The sequence below is a fragment of the Ischnura elegans genome, chromosome X (genome assembly GCF_921293095.1).
Source record: "Ischnura elegans chromosome X, ioIscEleg1.1, whole genome shotgun sequence".
Taxonomy (NCBI): Eukaryota; Metazoa; Arthropoda; class Insecta; order Odonata; family Coenagrionidae; genus Ischnura; species Ischnura elegans.
The window spans coordinates 10,975,467-10,996,713 of NC_060259.1; the positions used below are offsets into that span (position 1 = coordinate 10,975,467).

General features: G+C 44.0%; 1 protein-coding gene across 6 annotated transcripts in view; it reads left to right on the top strand.

Annotated features, from left to right (window-relative positions):
• LOC124171785 (plexin-B) overlaps positions 1-21,247 on the top strand; it is a 615,725-nt gene that overhangs the window by 105,601 nt on the left and 488,877 nt on the right. For all 6 annotated transcript variants that reach the window (XM_046551100.1, XM_046551104.1, XM_046551102.1 and 3 more), the window contains exon 3: positions 4,066-4,242. In XM_046551100.1, coding sequence (XP_046407056.1) covers positions 4,066-4,242 — 177 coding nt within the window. The remainder of the gene's footprint in view (positions 1-4,065; positions 4,243-21,247) is intronic.

Genomic DNA, 21,247 nt, shown 5'->3' on the forward strand with positions numbered 1-21,247 from the left:
TATTTGAGATATTTGGTACTAACTTCAAATTTATAATTACTTTTAATGTCCGGAGATACTTCTTTTAAATTTTCGGTAGCTCCCATCATAATTTCTACATGATGGAAGTGGAAGTTTGCCCTGCTTTGTGTAGTTTCCATGTGGTATCATCGTAATATTTACGTAAATACAAACATTGTAAAGAAGTTAAGTCCGATTTTATCATATGAGTCACGACGCAGTATTTCATTACACGGATATATGTAGTTATAGTAAGGAGGCATAAGATTTGGATTTGAGAAGATTTGTGCCTCATGGCGTATGAAGTGGTTGGTTTGAAGGCCATTTTTATCTAAGTGATAAATTGGCTGTGCTAATTAGATATGACTTAGGGTATATGGTGGGTGTTTGAGACCGAAACAGGCGGGAGCGCTCTTTAAATAGTTCAAGTTGGCCCTTGATGAGGCATCTTTTCAAGCTAGACGCAATAAGTTTTGGAAAAGTTAGCATCAAAAAATAATTGATTTGCGTAAAACCTGGACTAGCCCACCATTATCGGTTATGGACCTATAAAATGATTTGATGGATGTGGATGGCGTTTTTAGGTGGATCCTTCGAGACTCTCGAACAAGCATGCTACTTAAATTTGTGGCGTGGAATTGATGGCATTCCTATAAACCTGGTAAATTATTTAGAAGGTAAATGTCCTGCCAGGCTGGAGAGCCATCTCATTACCCAGATTTTATTTTTGTATCTAGACTTTTCGAGCATAAATTCAACCTTTACATCTTTTATTATTTTTGTTTGACGTGCAAATTCTCTTCGAATTTAATGGCAATCTACCCGGAAGTTACTGTTGTGCTGTTGCTAATGAGTTAGAAAATTGGAAGTTGTTGGAACTCCTGGATGTGAATTGATGATCTGATCATCCTCAGAATCTATAATGCATATGATTTTATCATTGTACACCGCTATTGGTATCCGATGACACTACAATTCGCGTAGCTGTAATTTTAGATGCCCCATTTTTAGGACTCATGTTTTTGAGTAGTTAACTTCGCGTTGCTTCCGACGCAGGTAGTATTGTTCCCAATTCAATTCCCATATTATTTTTGCTCGACTTGAAGGTTTCCCGGTTTTTGACCTACTTTTGATCGTAAACAAAATTATGCTGTGACCTAGGGACGTTAATTTCACTTTTCTTGTTGTATGTTCTCGCAAAAAAATACATTTCGACATATATCCATCAATAATCCGAAGCGGTTGGGAATTTGTGTGTATAAAGTTTGCTTTTTAACATTTGATAGCTAACTTATTGTCCATTTTATGCATATATGTTCATATTGTGTCTTATCTAAATGCGAATTATATATTTGCGATCGTAGAGGTTTTGTTTTGTAGAACTATTCCCCGAAGTTTTAAGTATTCTACGAAATCCATGTAAGTTGTAAACGTAATTACAATGCAAAACCAAGCATAATGTATTTTCACCGCAGGTTCTCTTTTGTCAATTGTAGTAATTGGTAGAATGTGCGATATTCTTATTTAGACAAGCTGTAGTTGGTAAATACGACCGGTGTTTGAATTAATTACCAAGTCATGTCTTATAATACTGGGTGTATGATTTTAAGATATACATTACTTGGACCGTTTGGGATGTAGATTTTTTACTAATACCGGGTTCTGAATTCGGCACAAATTTGGTTGGAAGGGGATGACCATATGAATGCATTGTCATTGAATGTCAAGTCCTTGATTTTTTTCTATTTTCGTGTTCTTAAAATAATTTTAAAGTTGTTGATATAGTTATATCTGATATGTCCTCTTGGTTGGGCGTCTCCAGGGAAAGCCCATTAAATATAGGTAGACTTTTATGCTAACTAAATGAGTCAGTGCGTATTGACTTCAATTTTATATAGCTTCAACTCGTTTCCCTTGGTCTTAAAGCGGCCTTATCCATCAGTTTTATATAATGTTGGAAAGTAATTTTCCTGCAGTTTTCAGTACATTCTTATACTATGTAATTCTCTCATGATGTCTCATGGATATTGTTCTCACCGAAATAAATGTATGTGTTCTTCAATGCGTTATAGCTTATCTAACCTTTTGATAAATTCTCCTGAAACTTGGAAGTATCCAATAAAGAATGCTGAAGCGATTGGCGTCTGAACACCCAATCGATTTCTCGCTCGCCGGTTACGGCCGTCATTTTGCCCTCTCCTCACATCTTTCATCTTTTAATTTATGTTTTTCTGAAAGGACACGAATTTTGCCGTCCATTCGTTTAATTTATAGCGGTTTTGACCGCTGAATCCAGATAGCATAGACTGTTGATAAAACGACGATTTTATATCCTCAACCATCTTTTCTCTCCTCGTGTCTACACAAAATAAATACGGCCGTGTTATCTCTCCAGAATAGCCAAACGATTGCGAATAATTTTGTTCCCGTTCATTGAATATTTTTCACTCAATTTTATGTATGTCTCTCGGAAAATGTATACGTTGAAATTATTCAGTTCCGAAGAGTTCCAGCGGAGATTTGTTACCTTTCGACGGTTAGGTGTTGGAGTCCTTCTGCGCGAGAAAACATGTCAGAATGATGTATTAGAAGGGGATTTTTCAGGGTGCTTTAATATTTTTATTTACGAAATGTCTGAATTTATCTTCTTCCGAGTCGGTTATCTCTACTTGCCGGTCGAATTAGCCTCGCAGTCACCTTATTCCCAATGCCTAGGAGTTCCTCTCGTGCTCACGGGCCAGAAGTTTATTGTCCTGTTATGATTTATGTTCCTCGGAATTTGCGGTGCAAAAGATCTTAGCCGTTTGGTCATATTAAAGCAAGCACTTAAAGTCATTGCAGCTATTATTTCGGGATTTTATTGGTATTTCGCGGCATCATAGGTTGCTGCTTCAACGTCTCCAACCGTGAACGCCTTTCACACCATAAATTTTATGGCACATTGATCGTCACATAAATAAAGGGAAACGGTCAAAAACCTTCTCAGGAATCGAACCCGCGGATGCAACGGCGTGTACACATCTCCATAACACCTCTAAGAGGAACTGAGCGCCTTTGAAAAGACCCATCTTCCTGCGGCTAGACCGCCAAGAGTGGAAATCTTTATAGGATTGGGAAATTAGTACCAACACGGCGTGTACCTCGCAGTCGTAAATTTTAGTCTGAGCCGATATGGCGTGCATTTTTCAAAGAAGCATGAAGGAGTGTATGCCCTACCTCGTACCGGGGAGTTTTCCTAAATCGTTACATATTTAACATGAAGTCAGCACTGAAGCACTTTTGATTTTCTTCTAGATATTCGCGCTAGCCATTAAATTTCGTGTACATTGTTCCACCTGTACAATCGATATTTCCAAGAGATCTATATTTGAAGTTAATTGATGTTTTTATCGTCATGTACAACATTTGTACTTGACTCATTTCCCCCTCCAAAAATATTACTCCATTTTTTGGCCTTGAGGCGGATCCCACTACACCTCATCTTATAATTGGGTATTATTCCGTAATTAGATGCATGTGAGAATATTTATCTTGTCTCCGGGATGAAATTGAACTTTATAAACCGTCTACATGTTGGATGTGAGAGCAGTCTTGATATTAATGCAACGTAATGTATAAGTAGTTACTAAACTGGTTTAGATAAGTGTGCCCTCAAATATCTGGAATGCTTGTCCCAGGTTTCCTTTGATAAAGATTAAAATAAGATTCTTTTAATGGCTCATCTGAAATTCCTTACTCACTAGTTTACTCCTTGTCATTCTGCTTTCTATTTCGTGCAAGTCTGAAACTGGCCTTCTCTTCAAGAGTAATCCTCTTTTACCTTGAAAATATTCAAAGCCAATTACGGTTTTCATTTAATTGCTGAGAGTTAGAATTCGGGAAAGACAACGTTGAATACATTCACTTGAATAATATTCATATTTTGTCAATTCGGAAGTGTCAGAATTAAAGCCAAGTGCGATGTCTAAGAAATGGCCCTTTCTGTGAAATTGACATAGTAGTTGTGTTGAATGACGTGCTCTGTATTGTTCCACATGTGCTCACACGTGCTTCTTTGCTTTGCAGTCCACGGGGAATATTCTCAACTTCTGCGAGGTGGGCCTCAAGATCTCGGGCACGGCTCCCATCTCGGCCGTGGCTGCCGCGGAATTCCCGGACACGCTGCTCACGTCCGTGACGGTAGCCACCACGGAGCTGCACACTGTCGTGTTCCTGGGCACGCGGGACGGCCGACTCAAGAAGGTAAGCCATCATCATCCGAGTGTCTCATCCAAAATGCAAGATCGAGGGCCTCCTGGCATGTCCTTGAAAGAGATTTCTAGTATTTTTTTTCTAGAATAGTCATTTCTAAATTACAAACTAAATTGAGGAAGCAATTGCCTGGAAGTTTTCAAACGTGTGGAGGAGGCGCTTGTCAGTATATAACTATATTTTAATTACACAAATCTATAGTCTCTCATACCGAGGCAAAATTTGCATGTTCTAAATGCAGGAAAATGTTGTTAATCTTCTGCTTTTGTGCTGCCTGAAATTTCAAGATAAAGAATTAGTTTAAAAGAAGCGAAGCGTCATGAAATCAGACCGTTCGGCTGGGTTGGTGCGTCTGTCACTTTGGTGTTACAGTTTTTGTTTCGAGTGTTTTGCTCTTTGCTGCCGCTTCTTACCACTGTGCAGTGGTCAGCGAAGGAATCGAAGGAATAAGTGCGGCTCTCTTTTGTGAGAAATAGGTTTTGGAAATATGGTCTATTTTTTCGATCCGTTGGGCGGAAAGTTGAGCGACTTGTAATTGTTAGTAGTGGCGTTCTTGTCTCCGCGATCGCTTCGCCCATATTCCCTCTCATCCAATCCCTTTCCCTAAACCCCGTCCTCCCGCCTCCAGTGCCTTTCCTACTTCCTTGCCGCTTGTGTCAGGGACCGTGAATTAACTTGGAGTGAGTATTTTGTTAAGAGAGTGAAAGTCAGACGGGTCATGTGCTGGGTGACTGATCTCAACGGTAAGTGGCAATTTGAACAAACAATTTGTTGTGAACTGGAGTAGTGCAGCAGAACGCCAGTTTCTAGGCTTTCCATCTATGTGCACACATAGTAAGGAGAACGTATTACTCCCACTCGACCTGTCTGTCAGCATAATGTACAAATTGTTTAAAAAAGTTGCGCTCTCATCTTGAAACTTTCATTAATGCATTCAGTAGAGTCTGATTAAAATTTACCTCAGTTTTTTATCGGGGTTGAATTATTATTAATTATTATAAAGGCAAATGTTTATAATAGTTGTGCCCTGAAGTTTAAAACAAAATTAAATGACGAAAAGACAAAATCGGGGGGGGAGGTGCGTTACATTTTTCAAGCATCACGAATTTAAGATTTTATCTCGGCCACGTTATAGCCTATCACCGATCGTTTCATGGCGGCTTCAACGACCGCTTATGCTTAACCTTTGGAAAATGCCATCGTCTGTCTTCAAGATTTGAGCCTTTACTTGAGTTTGTTGATTTACTTGATTAAGTTGACTGCAATAGCAGTGATACAATGTGACGGTTGGGTGGTTGTTCGGCCGAGGCCGATGCTCCTGAATGTATATTGACGGTATTGTATCGTTGTCCTTCAGGCGCAGGACGTTGAAGGATTGCGCAGCGTCCCCTTGCAGGTTTGGCAACCTCGCGCATCACTCGATCCCTTGAAGGCTTTAGCGATCTGCCGCCGCTCGCGGTGCTACCTGCTCGGAGACTGGCTCGCGGCTCGAGTGCTATACTTAACTGCCGGGAAAAGGACTTAATCATATGAACGCGTTGGTCTCGTCGGGAAGTCGAACGAGACGCGACCGTCCGTTGTTGGGAGCTGATAGGTGGACCAGGAAAGTAGAGAGCAGAGCACTATCCCACTAGGACTATCCACTCCCGATTTCAGCTCACACTGAGAAACTTTCATTTGATGTCGATGACGAAGGCTATTTCAAGTGTGATTTTGGCGATTGTAAAGGTGATGGAATGAAGGTTCCTCGGGTCTCCCTCCGGGTTATTGGCATTGCTGACCGGCTGGTTGGTGACAGACGCGAGGAGCCATTCAAGACGCTGCACGCCGAGAAAAAACGAGACAGGACTCCAATGCAAGGAAGTTATTTAAGAAGTTGATAATTTAATGATTTATTTTTAATTTAATATTTTATAGTTTAATTTAAGAAGGTAATAATAAAGTTATTTCAGAACATTGTACGGTTAAATACATAATATAGGTAACAGTATATTCCAGCTGTCTTAGAGAAGGGGAATTTACAGTTTATCGAGACTAAAACCCCGGTTTTTTTTCTGAGATTCTTAGTTTTAATGATCTGAAACTTACGTGTGCTGCGTAAGGAGTTCGGAATTGTAAAACCATGGATAGATTTTCATTTGGCCAAGAGAGAATACTTAAGTTGAGTAGTAGTCATTTTTTTCAACATCTTTCATCGTTATCATTTTCAAAATCTTTGTTTGTGGCGGTCTCATTCTGAGTGATGGATCTCTTTTTCTAAGGACTAATCTTTGAATAGTTTGGAAGGAAATTTTACTATACATTCATATGAAAGAAAACATCGCCTTAATTGTTGTTTTTTAAGGCAATCAACATAATTGTTTTTTTTTTTGTCTTAAAAGAAACGAAGGAGTAGGTGAATTGGGGTCCAGATTACTTCCATTTTTTTGGGAGATCATAAATGTTTACATTGTTTACGACCAAAGCTCTGTACGGGAACTCAAACGTAATTTCATGTGCTAGCGTTTATGAACATTTAAATTCCATCCGTTGTGGTCGTAAAAGTTTCTGCTTAATTTGGTGGTGGCGGTAGGCCGCACAATGTTGCCATGTTCCCTCCCCCCGCCTCTCCTCCTCCCTCCGCCTTCGTTTTTATGCCATTCGCAGTCGGCTCGCGTTCCTCTCACGTGACAAATTGAATGGCTGCCGTGAGCGCAGCCGTGGCGGCCATTTCCCCGGGGAATGACGGCGGCTCACGGCCGTGCGGACGTGTCATAGGGCACCGGGGAAGCACGACTCGTGCTCAGCCTGGCCTTCGTGCAGCGTGACCCCGTGAGTTATGCTGCACTCCTGTCTTCGGGAACTATGAGAACCGCGCTATATTTCCTCGTCTAACAGATGCTAATACATATGGAGTTACTTTGCCAAACGGATAGTTTTAGGAAATCCTTTTTCCCTCTGAAAGAAGAGAACGTATAACCCTAAATTTATTTCCAACGACGAAAACTCCAAATGGCGGTATTTTTCTTCGGGGGATATAAGCATTAATAATGTAGGAAAACCAGTATCCACATTCTGGACCGTAGTCATTTGTCCAGCCTGGACTGAACCCACGACCCTGGGGATGGTGGGAGACGACCACCACGTGGTCCTTCAGCAAGAAGAGGCTAACGCAACGCAGTGCTTTATCTCCCGTCCAATTGAACATTTTGTGTCCTCACATGCGCCCCTCTCGACGCATGTGGACGAGTGGACTGCCTCTATGAGCTAGGAGGACACTTTCACACTCCCAGCAGCCCATCACTATTTCCCTTCTCGTTGCAATAACGCGCTGGAGCATGTAAACTTCTGATCATATTCTAAGGAAAGAATGAACCGGTGTTGTCAGCGTGTCTCTTAGTACGCTATCTTAAAAATGGCGTAATATTAAGATTTATTCAACACTGAATCCTTGCACTTTTTTCACGATAAACTATCTAATTAGGTATTTTTCGTATGGGTTACAATAAATAGATTACTTGCTATGATTTTTATTTTTCGTATGGATTTTTTCGTATGGAAACAACGATATTTTATGCGGAAGATCCACAGAGAAAAAAATCATTTTCCTTGACCGGCATTCGAACCCGTATTCCCCGATTTCCGGTCGAGTGCTTTAGCCAGTTAAGCTACCGAGGCGTCATTATTCTTCGTGGATATTTTCGGACACTACCGGACAAGGTGTTGCTGGACTGCTGAGCATATGATGCCACAAGCAGTCCAAATCGTGCGCACAGCGCCACAGCCGGAGAGCAGGCCCGGACATAGAACACAAGGGGTGTTCGCTCTAGACTAGTTTAAAGTATACCGGGACTAGCCGCGGTGATAACTTTTACTAACCGCGGTGGTAACTTGCCGGCTGTGGCGCTGTGCGCACGATTTGGACTGCTTGTGGCATCATATGCTCAGCAGTCCAGCAACACCTTGTCCGGTAGTGTCCGAAAATATCCACAGGAAGAATGACGCCTCGATAGCTTAACTGGCTAAAGCACTCGACCGGAAATCGGGGGATCCGTGTTCGAATCCCGGTCAAGGCGAATGATTTTATTCTCTGTGGATCTTTCGCACGATTGTGCATTGCGGGTGACTCCCTTAAAAGCTATCACCGCGGCTAGTCCCGGTATACTTTAAACTAACGATATTTTACATTTATTTGTGGATAGCGAGCTTCAGTATGAAATATTCTGACTTTTTTTTAGTTTTTGTGCCTGCGTTCCTCTCGCGTAAGTGAAAAAATTCCAAGCATGCCTTCTAATATTCTACATATTTTACATTTAAATTATAAATTATTGTGTTATTAAAGTATTATTTATAGATTATCGTGTGCTTACGAATGAGAGCTCTACTTACTGCAATTTCATTTCGCGCGTGATGCTTTCCGCCTCAGTATAAAGCCCCATAAAGTAGATGCATTCGTAACTATTGATGTGTAATGCACAGATGATAACGGTTCGTGAGTCACATCCTTTAGAGGTACCTCTATCGATGCTCAAAAGTCATTATTGGTGTATTTATGACTTTAAGAGGTGGATTATTTTCTCAAAACTTGCTTCGTTGCCAAAAGTGATTACACGTTAAAGTTAACTTTTCTATTCTTATGTTAGTAGCGGTACTTAAAATTGTAAATTATGCATTGTATTTCTCCTGGAAGTATATGTGTGTAATCTCAATAAGTTCATTTTTATTGCATTATTCTCTCAAATAATTCAATACTAAAAATGTAAATTATTCTCGTATTGCTGCTTAAATGAAGACATTGTCTTCTCAATAACCAAATGGATCGACAATTTGGCGATCTATTTAGTCATCGAACTATTTGCTCGAATGAGTTCCAGGTGTCGCTCCTTAGGCTCTCTCCAGAGTGGCGTTAAGTGGTAAAATATTCGGATGTGATTCCACTTATGTGCTCCCAAAATTTAAATGTGATGGGAGGGATTTCTACCACTTGACATGCTAACTGGCCATTTGTCCGTGCCAACCACTTCACATAGGGTTCAAATTGCAGAAGAAGTCGTAAATTTCTTGTGTGGGCAATCCCATGGAGATGGCATTAGGTACTGCCTTGCCCTCCCACTCTTTCCCCCTCTAACGTCAACCCTTGATATATCCTCGGATAAATTGGCCATGCCGTGCTGCCTATCATGTAATTATGGTACGCTATTTAACGCCGTTAAAATAGCATATGTGGTCACCTGTCTCTTTAGATTGATCCAAATCTATTTTTCGTTGAACTATTCCAGTTTAGTAGGTTTTCCTCAATAACGTCAATGTATTGTTCGTCAAATTTTGGTGTAGGAGCGGTAATTATCATATATCGTCCTGGCATTCATACTTTTTTGTAGTTCAGGATGTGTAGCAAGAAAAAATGAAGACGGAAGAATTGAGAATCCAATTTGTAGGCCATTGCTAAAAAGCCTCCGATCCTCCACGAAATTGATCGCCGTGATAATTTTTGCAACTTGTAATGGTATTGCCAAGTTCATCCTATGATTCTGTGGTTTATTTCGTTGTTGGGGTTAAAATCGTCATCTCCATCTTACGGGCTCGAGCGTATTTCCTGCATGCTCTCAGTTTCATGTCGCATTGGCTCTTCCGCCAATCTGCAGTCCCTTTGTCTCGGGACCATATTTCTCGTACCGCGATGCATTCTTATTGTAATGTTTCATGATTCTTATAATTGCCTCTAAAATTATTGAATGTCTACTTTACTCCGTGGCAACACCTCATATTACGTAACAAACGAAGTTTCATGTACGAAACGACTCAGTTTCTTGGAACATTATAATTAAAATTTGGAGAAAAGGCTAACCAATTGGAGCCAAACCCTTGTTTTTGGATAATAGACGCAGTTAGCCTTAGGCATGGTGCTCGAGAATGCAAGCGTGCGTCAAACCATTTTCGTAAATCGAGAATTTGACTCTCATGTACAGGGAACATGCTTTTCGTGTGGTGTTTGGCATATTCATCGTTTTATGGTGAGACATGTTATTTGCTACCGTGTAAAGATAAAGTACTTATATTTGAGCCGTTGCCTGGAAAACAATGTCGGCGCGCGGTGGGGGTGGGGGAGCGTAGGGGAATGCTTTCATTTGGAGGGGGGCATCTTTCAAAGTTTACCTCCCCGCTCTCTAGGCCTCTTGCTTGAGATACTTCCCGTGGTCGCCTAGGGTTTCATGTCCAGCACCCTGGAAATCTAAAGGCAACGGCGTGGTTTTTGAAACGGGCAATGCATTAGGAAATGGAGGCAAAGCACGGCAAGTGCTGCGTGTGGAGACCTCGAGATGGTGGTCCGTTGGACGGAGCGCTGGGGCGGCAGCCGTGGAGATGGCAAGGTCAGAGCGCCCTGATACAGCGGGGAGGGGGTGGGCGGGCGCTAAGGTGGGCTGGCTGCTTACTTGCTTGCCTGGCGGCCCTCGCAAGGGAGAATTGAAAATTAGGCTAAGATGGAAATGATCGCCTTGTTAGCTCTAAGCGGCCGACGCACGTTGGATTCGGCCTGGACCTCCCTCCCTCCTCCTCTGACCAATCGCAGCGAGTGGACGTCTCGTGCAGGCGTGCAAATAGTGTAGTACTGTGTGCAAACATGCAACCGCCCTCGTGTCCTTTCGCACTCCGAGATGCTAGCCCGTGAATGTTTCGCATTGAGATTGCGTGGTGGCCGAGTCACGAGTATGATATTAGAGGGTTCTCCAGGCGGCCGCTAGATGTCCTGTCACCCACCGCGCATTTTAATGGGTTTACAAAACTCTCCACCCGCGTCGCTGACGAGCAGTGCGATCCGAATTTCATTGAAGTGTGGCCATGATCAATGCTTACAGCCAAAAGTAATAATTCTGGTGATGTGATTTTTCAAATTCACAGCTCCTCAGGGGTTTTTCCTCGCCATTTAATATGCTGTATTGAAAATGGATCCCTCGGCCCTCAATCGCCGCATTTCGGACATTTTTGAAAACGGATTGAAATGCACCCGAAGTAACAGCAAATAGCAGGCCTCGAACAGATGAAATGGGGCCGCCTCTAGCGGAGGGAACGATACAGCTGTCCAGTGTTCTTGTGGTGGTGAGCGTGTTTCGGACGCAATGCTATGTCCTCTCTTCCCCTTCAAAATCTCCATTTGTGGACACGGTTGGAATATTGCTGATGCCCCATATTTTCTCCATCGCCGTTAAACGTTTGCGGCTTATGAGATCCGCAAAATAAATCCCTTCTTTAATGAAAGCACTTCATTTCCTGCCATTGTAATGACACTACTGCGCCATTATCGACGTACCTAAGTGTTAGCGTTAAGTGCGTGTGTGACTTCATTGTCGAATGTTCCGAGTGAATTTTATTATCTTAATTTATTGTCTCTTGAGTCGCAAACGTTAAACAGTGATCTAGACAATATACGACATCGGCAAGCGTCGAAACGTTTGCGTAAATGGCAATTTTGACTTGGCAAATAGCACCCTAAGAGATTGCCCTCATGGTTTTCGGAAGTTGTGAGTAATTTAAGAAATAGTTTTCATTCACTGCCCCCCTGTAGATGTTCGTTCGTGTAGCATGGTCTATTAAGGGGACGAATCTCTCCATCGACCGGTCTGATTTTCTAACGCACCTGTTCAAGAAATACATTCTATTCCAAGTCGTCCTAAATGACACCTCGAGTTCTGGGAATGGAAAAATGTGTCCATTGGCCATCCACGAGAGAGTTTGGGAGGGGCGAAACTACGTAGGAAGACCGGAAACGTGCTGTGCTTTAATGATATCCTAATAGTTAATGGCTGTCAGTCTCAGGCGACTCCCAATCTGTGAGGATAAATGTCGAAACTTGAGTCTTCGATGGCACAGCGTGGTGAGACACAAGAAAAGAATTCATCCGTGATATTTCTCCGCTCTGCTAGCATTGTTGGATGAAATCGTAGAATATTTCATGGAATTCAACCCTCAGGACGAGCCTCTCATCTCCTTTCTTGCTGGGAATTTTCCGGCTCAGGCGTTCCGGCCTCTGTTCGGCGGCCGTGGTCCCGGGGGTGGTGGGGAGGGGGGGGCAGCACATTTTCAATTTTTCTCCCTCTCTTTCTCTTCCCTTCGATCCCACGTGTGCTGCGTGCGTTTTTTGTCTTGCAGGGGGAGCGGTGATTGTTCTGGCCGAGGACTGCGTGTCCCGCCGTGGCTTCGTTGTGTTCGCGTCGTCGTCGTCTTCTTTGTTGGGTCGTCTCACCCGCGTTTCAACTCCCCCGTCGGTGGCCCTAGCACGCATTTCTAACCCCCACGCAATCACATCGGAGTGACGTTCTCGCCTTGGCGATTTTGCCATTACTTCATGGTCTGGCAATTGTGTATCTATGTAATATTTAATCATTTAGTACGTGTTATTACGATAGTCAGATCATGCATGCAACTTAGGATCGCCAGCTGTAGGATTTAATTACGTATGCTACATCCCGTGTCAACGGAGAAATATTAAAGGAAAATCTTTTAAGCGAAACTTTTTACCTTTATGAAGTCCTTTTATTTGGTTAAATATTTTGAGAAAATTTGTTTCCTTTCCCATGCACCAAGCTAATTTTTTACTTTCGATATTTGCGAACTCCTATTCATAGTGCGATAATGATATCTTAAATCATGTTGTATTTATTCTTGCGGCATATATTAGCTGCAATGAAGTGGGTGTTAATTTTTTTCTGGAATCCTAAGAGGTTTGTAGTTGCCGCTGATTAGTTTAATTTTTCGAAAGAAGAGAGAAAGGTCTGCAGATTCAACCCTTAAGAAGATAATTTTGATGAATCTGCTCAGGTAATTGAGAAATGTTTCAATGTCACGAAATAGAAAAATTGCAGCGCAGGAACAATAAATTATATGGAAATGCGTCGCGAAAATAATTCAATTCGTTTAGAAATTCGATCGCAATAGATATTTTTTCTGGTACGAATGGACAATTCATACCCGTTACACTGTCGAATTGCCTTTTGCAGTTTATTCGGATTGACCCAATGATTCTAACCCACAGTAATACTATCAATATTTTGAATTTATTGAAGAAAGTTGTAAAGTATAATATATCCAATACATGTATGGACAGTATTTTCGAAATGCTGAAACCGAAGAATCGTAGCCGCATGAAAACAATTTTTAGCGCGATCCACAGGTTGAAAACCATGTCCCTCAGACCCGTTATGGTTATGACTCTTATGGTTAGCGTCATCGGAATCACTGGTTATTCTTACGATGGTGGAACATTTTGAAAAGCATGAGCCAGATGTAAATCTGTAAACTGCGATTCGTTCCGCGTAGCCTATCGGTGAATTGTCGCATGAAATATGTGAAAATGAATTCTATCTCTTTCTTTTTGCCAATTTCACGAAACGTGTTGTGGAACTGAACTCCATGTCTTAGATCCTGTAAATTTTCCGTTTATTTCTATCCTGGTAAACGGTTTCGTCGTAAATTCCGCTCGTCATGATCTTTGCGAGGACATTCAAATCACCACGTGACACGTGAGCATGTCCAGAATGGACTTGAATTCGCGCCGAGTAGTCGAGATGAGAGGCCTCGGGGCCACGCGAGGGACGCTTGCCCACGACTCCATCCACCACCACCAAGGAAAGGGAAAGCAGATGCTGAAAGTGGATGGTCGCCATTTCTCCTATTACGAGTCTTCCGGATGTTTGGGCCGCGATCCGTTTGCCATGGAGTGCAATGGAATGCGGGCGTTCGACGCGCAACTCTCCGCCAAACAAGTCCGCTTCCACGAGGCTGCTCATGTCTGCCGCTGTGTCTCCTCGGAGGCGCGCGCGTTTTTCGGACGCGAGCTTCAGTGCACGTCCGATGGAGCGCAGGCCAAATGTGAGTGGGGTGAAGAGCGTTTCTCACTGACCGTAAAACCCTCAACGCACGTGTTCGATTGCATTCCCAGCGTGTTGTGAGAGCACTGCTCGTGGCTAAAGATACACCCTGGTCACCTTTTGTAGTGCGCTAGTTGAGAGGTCAATCAGAGGCTTACTTGTTTGGTAATCGTGAGCTAACAGCGGCTAAATTTCCTGATTGTGGAAAGGATTGGAACTTTCGCACTTTCATATTTTTTTCCGCAGGTACTCCTTCGTCTAATTTTGCGATGAAATCGCCCTTTTCGACAGTTTATCATCTTATTTATTGTCAATGGCATGAACTGTTATGCTATATAGATCCATTTTCGATCCGAAAGGTTGAAAATGGCTGTACTCCGCCTATTAGATGGAGTTTAGATTAATAAATTAATATGTCGTTATGTAAAATTCAAATATTAAATTTTAATTAGAGCATGGAAATTCTTCGATGGAGGTTCTTCAATCGTTCCGTAATTGAATAAACAGTCTCTTTTTTCCACATTGATACGCTGTTGTTTCGTAACACTTGCAGAGCACTACAGTAATGCCAATGAGGCTTCACCTCAGGCTTCAATCTTTCCCAGGGAAAGTAGGCGTAGCAATTTTTGTAGCTACTTGGAATTAAATTCGTTGAGGAAAATGTTAAGTCTCTGCGTAAGCAATCTTACGTACTAATTTGAGCCTTGTACATCTCGAATCACTATAGGCTATTCACACCCTAGTGTAATTTTAGCCTTCACATTAGAAATACTTTTTTCTGCATTTTAATATTTGCTTCATTTCTCATTAACTGCCCGATAAAATTGCATGCAACACGACTACTATTTTTATGTTTCTGTTGAATTTGAGGGCTGGTTCCTTATTTACGGTAATATTTTTACGGCATCCACATCGTATGTTGAGCGAAAAGTGATGCGGGCTTTATTTTCCCTTTAACTTCCGTGTATCATCGAGGACATTCTGGTATGACCACGATGTTTTCACAAAATGGCTAAAAATTTAAAAATTATAAGTTTAAAAATGGAAACCGCTTTATGAGATAGAAGCGGATCCATTTTCGGGCGTAATAAAAGAGGTAAGGAGCCCCATTGTTCAATCTCCTCGCCTCCCCCTCCCCCCCCCCCTGAGCCGCAGTTGGACGCGTTGTTTCCTAAGATATGTTGAGTGTGACCCGACCCGCGCTTCCCCCTCCACTCACTTGCTTATCTCCCACAATGCATCTCGGGCGCGTATTCCGCGACTCGTGAGGAAAAGTTTTTCGGTGCTTCTTTCCCGCCTCCTCTCCGCCCCCGGGGGCCTCTGAACCCCCCTCGCTCTGTGTACCCCTTACGTGAGTGGCTTGAGATTGATAAGGGCGAGAGCAGAAGGAGGTGCGCCCAACGGGCTGACGCTTGCCCCGGTGACGCGCGCGGAATGCTCAAAAAAGCCTCCTCTCGGTCGCGCTCTTTTTAGCATTCACAAATGTCCTCCGAGTGTGTCTGGGGACGGGTCCTTGTCGTGGGCCCCCCCTGCTCCTCCCCCACCACCCGTCTTTTTACCATTACGTGCAGGAGGAATGCGCCCCCCCTCCCCTCCACTCCCCTTCCCAGCCTCCTCCCGTGGTTGGGCCAATCGGAACCATCATCGATCCATCAGTTTAGTCATCGAAGATGCTGCAATGGTGATGCAGGCATTGAAGTTTACATTTTATGGGTAGTCTCGCCTGGTATATGACGATATTTGTGTTTTTTTCTGATTATTCTCATATGCTTGGTCATCCAGTAGTGCAGGGTATCGTTTCCGTGCGGAAATTCCGCTGGAAAACCCATTTCGTCGCTTGAAGCTCGCCTTCCGTTGATGCTCTTTTGCTGTAAGGAAGCAGATAATCCCGACCCGTTTTCCATTGTTCATCGTTTTTCATTTCTTCTAGATATCTGGCTAGACTTGGCCAGTGGCGGCTTGCCCATAAGGACTCTCGGACGCCGCCCCTCCCAAAGATTTGAAAAAGGAAAAAAAATAAATACCCATTCAATTATAATAATACATCTAATTAACGGAAGTGTTTTTCCAGTCACATACATCGAAAATATTGGAAAAACACGCAAAAATAGCCCGAGAGGTTCGTATTTGTAGCCTTGGGGCGCTGGCCATAACGTCCCAATCCATCACCATGCAGTTTATACGAAGAGTGGTAGTGGTGGGGGCTGCTGGTGCTATGACGCGTCTAATCTTGTCCCTATGGAATTCTTGGGACGCCGCACGAGCAAGCGCAGGGTGACGTATCTAGTGAGGACATCGCCGCGCCGGCCGGCGGGCGTATAATCTGGCATCTACTTGGTGTTGCAGTGTTGCAGGATATTTTGTTTTGGTGACCAGTTGACTTATTGTGTGCAAATTGTTTTATCGAATGAGTGATTGGTATGTGAATTATTCAAGCTTTATTAGGAAAACTAGGCATTTTCGTTGAAAAAAACGGAACATCTGGCATCACAAATTTTATACCTAGATTGCCTTAAAAACTCTCTAAAATACACAAAATATTATAAAATGTCGACCCCCCGGAGGAGTGTCGACCTCCCCTCCCCCCCAGAATTTGACTCACGAGCCGCCACTGGGCGTTGTGCGCACATTGACGCTTTCGTGGCAGTTGCACATTTTAGCCACGCAACGTGCACACATTCCGTCCCGCGGCACTTTTCCATAGCACCGAGATTTCACGGGTTTCGTTCGGCACCCAGCCGCCACGAGCCGGGGAGCAGTAGGTGCGCTGAGGAGCGAAAAGCGAGAGGTTGGATGTGAGGTGGGCGCATTGGTTATGGGATCGGCGAGGCCCCGCTCACGAGAGCACGGCGGAAAGGGGCGACGGGAAGGGAGTGTTGGCCGCGCTGGGCCACTGCCGGCTGCTGCTGCCCTCTCGCGTCGCTCGCCTCTTCCACCTTCCCAACCCCTCCTCCTCTCCCCCCCTCAACTTTCTTCCTCCGTGGACAGGCCTCCACCTGGCCGAGAAGGACGCCTCCGGAAACACTGTAGACTCATCTTGCGCGGCCGTCGGAGGGCCATGGAAAGATGGTATGCACTCCAGCGCAGTTCCTAGGGGCTTTTGTATACTCGCTCCCTCAAGCACAGCCGCCATGATTTGGGAAACTGGAGTATTAACTGGCGGAAAATGAAGGCCGTATTTTAACTCATCTCCCTCTGAATACTTCCATAACTCCCGTAACTTCCCGTTTCTTTTGTTGACAGACTTTTTGTGAACCTTAAACGATTTCATCAAATCAACGAAGGTACTTCAGAGCTGATTCAAGAGATGTGCCTAACGTCTTCATGTGTCCTGTCCTACCTCTGATAGAAGAACGGAACGTAAGCCGCCACCATGAGGAAACCCTCCCTTTTTCCAGTTCATTTCGGCTACACGTCTATTTCTGGAGATATTTACTTTTTAATCTTACGCATTTGTTGATATGGCAAATTTCCTTCCTCTTTTCTCGTTTAAAAAAGTTTTGGGAGTCCCATTTGTTGGCGAGTCTTATCATTGAATAGATATTCCTCAGAAGTGGTGGTAGCATCGCGTTTTCCATGAAATGGGCGCTAAAATACGAATTTAACAGGGGATATTTTCTAAATTTGCCCGTACTTTGAGAGAGATCGTAATTGGTTGATGGATTTTTGTCATAGGCATATTTTTGACGTATTCTACCGGTAGCCGCTAGCTACCTTTAATTCTCTTAAAACACGAATTCCCGCGAGGATAGTGTACGTTCTTGTTATCCATGGGGGATGTAGTCGGCGGTGCGAGTAGTCTTCTGACCAAATGCTCCCGAAGTCAAAGCCCTTAGGAAGCCTTCGTTCACCCTTGATGAGAATCCTCATCATAAGTGGTGGTCAAGAGAATGGATTGCTGCTCCCATCCTAACTTTGTGAAAATTACATGACTGCAGCTCAGGCCCCATCGTGAGCATTTACTCAGATTCAAGCTCTTCGCTATTCAATGGAATTCTTCTCCGACGGCAACTATAATGTGAGTGATAAAAGTGTTGTGAGTGTACCAAGTCGTGGAAGATAAAATTTACTTTCAGTCACACCCATTATAGACCGTGAAGATTCCCAAACAAACTAAACCAGCCTAAAAATCGCTTTCTCATATGCCAGAAGCTTGAAATCACACTATACCCTCCCTCTCCTAGTTAGGCTAATCTTTAAGCTGATGCGCTAAGTTGGCCGGTGTGCTTGTTTTCTCTCACGAGGCGTTTATGGCAAGCTCTTCTAATGGGGAGTCGTGAGAGGTCTTTCGGTGGGGCGCAGGGAGGCCCCGCCGCCTGCTCCGGCCCACGCTCCCTCATTGTCTAATCCCCCCCTGCTTTTTATTCTTTCCCACCCTCCCCTCGCCCCCCCCCCTCCACGCCGCCTCTCGAGAATTCATCGGATATTATCCGGAGGCCCCCAGACGGCGTCTCCGCCGCCTCCGCCCATTTTGCACTCCTCTTTCTTCGCCACGGACCAAGTCCCCCTCCAATGCCCCCTCACGCTTGTTGCTTCAACTTCATCGATGGTCTTGACGAGTGACTTTACGATCGTGACACTCTTTGTCGTTGGCCGTCGGCAATCAAAGATCATCGCGGTCGGGCCTCGTGGAATAATTTACCTCTCGCATTCGTTGGACAGTCCTTCGAGCGAGCCATTCTCTTGCCATCTAGCCTAAATGAGACAGTTGACGTGAGAGAGGCGCCCCACAATACCTGCGCTTCGCTCCTCCAATGTGAAAATAACCTGTGGGCTGGAGTGGGAGCCGAGTACTGGCTACCAATCCTGGGGACATGGGTTCGATATCCGTTTTTTCGGGCCTGTAGTATGTGGAGGAGGACACACAGATTTGTGTTCTACAGGGGTGGGGAATTTAACCTTTGGTCCTTTCCATAGCACTTTTTGCGACGGTTGACGCGGGCCCTCAACCCCTCCCCTTCTCACGACCTCCCATCCTCCGAACACACACTGCCCTTCCCTGACTGCGACTTGTTTTCCCCGTCGGCCTCAATGTCGCCTGGCACTGCTCGAGCATCGGTTAGGGCGGCGTGAGCCATGTGCTCGGTGGCTCAAAGCCATGAATTGGCCGCACTGCCTTCGCAATGTTCTCCGTGCATGCTCATCCAACGTGTGCACTGTTAACGTGATTGGAATTTCCCGCGGGACCGCTGCGCCGTTGGGAATTACCACCCGCCATGTTATTCTTCCCTAATTTATTTTCGTACCGCAATGACTACTGCACATCTATTCAAGGTCTATGGCCGCGTCATCAATTGTAACCTTTGTACTTACGTCGATATTGATGACCTCATTTTGACATACCAGATCAGACAGGATCTATAACTCAATTTAGCTAGGGACCTTGCATTCAGCTTCTCGACCTGTCGGGCTATTGGAGCAGGTATCTGCGCGGCTTCGCGCGCTTGCCTTCGGGGTCCTGTCTGCCACGACCTCTTTTATAGGTGCACGAGCACGAAGTGGGGAATGACGGCAGAAGTGTAAAGGGACCAGTTTTACCTTTCGAGTGTCAGTGAATGATAAGTTGGTAATAGGAGAGTAGTCAGCGTGTGATCTTAACTCTAAAATTAGGAATTACTTCAGACTAAGAGACTACATGTCGCCGGATGCTGGCCCGTGAACGACTCTTATAATATAATGAATTGTTAAATGCGCACAACGCATAATCTATTGTAAAGTGGCTGGTAAGGTTGAACTTGGTTTACCGGGACAGCTACAACGTGCCTACGGCGCGTCACATCATGATTGAGCATATAAATATTTTATTTTATTTATTTTTTATTCATTTTTATCCAATGTTCTCTTTTTTTAGTGTGGACAATCTTTTACAGGAGAATAAATAAATGTATTTTTCCCTTTTTATCTATTCTTTTTCTTTTTGACGCACCTAGAGTGTGTTTACTTTTGTAAATGTAGGCAGCATCTTGGGGACACGGCCCATGATTCCTCTCCTTCCCCTCGCGTCCACACGGTGGCGCCAGTGGCGGTGGGCGCGACACCATTTCCCCCCTCCCCTCCACCCGAGCGCACCCGTGGGGTCGATCCCCTTGCCTCCCTCCTCCTCTCCCCAGGGGTGTCCTTCGGGGTCAAAGGCTATGTGGGCCGCCGCGCTTCCCAACTCGCAAGTTATCGTCGTGGTCGATTGCTAGGGCCCGTGCGGAGTCTTTGTCATGAGAGCTATCTGCTCGTCTCGTGCTGCTGCGACACTGTGTTATGTTTTCGACTCTGTGACGAATTCATAACCGGTTACTAACTCGTCAGTGCGAGTTGCTGGAAGCACAATAGTTTCATTGGTTCCCTATACTGATTGTTAGTCGGTTCTAATTTATCTGGAATCATGAGTAAAAAATATGATGACTTCAGTTGTTAAGTATCTAGTCAGTCTGGTCTCGCAACTTCAATTACCAGATATGCTTCATTATTTGGTCGGAAAATTAATTTCTGCCGAGTATTTTGGGTTTTCATGAATTTCGTTCCTATAGTACTATGATTTCGTGAATGTAGAGTTTCATTAATTTCTTACGTCATTTTAAATACCTATAATTTCACTTCAATGAGAGGAATGGCTGTACGCTTATGCTGAAAACAAATCCCCGGGATTCGGTAGCTGTCATAGCTTGGTGCTGAGTATTGATTGCTTTCATGCATTATTTCCTTCTTATGACGTCATTTAACGCCCGTTAATACTTAGCGTTCTAAGTTTAAGGCACTGATGGATCTGGTTAATTTCATATTATTATAATCTAATTAATCCCACAAATTATCAACCTAAAGGTTACGGTAAGTTCAATGTTATCGGAAAATAATTGAAGTTACTAAGCTGCGACGATGATCCGTGATCCGGTAGTTGGGTTAGATTGTGGAATAGGGTGAAACAAGCGTCGAGGCGTTTAGTGTGACGTCGAACTCTCTATGGTTGTCAACTTTCCTTTGTGGAGAGAAAGAAACCGTTGCAAAGACGAAACAAATGGAATTGGTTGCGATGGCGATCTGTTTGATGGGGCTGGTCGGCGTTCCCCTGTCGTTAAAACGTCATTAGTGGCTGGTGGATTATATCCCTGGCCTGTGTCGTGGCATAATAAATTGGCCCCCGACGCCCTCCCCCCGCCGCG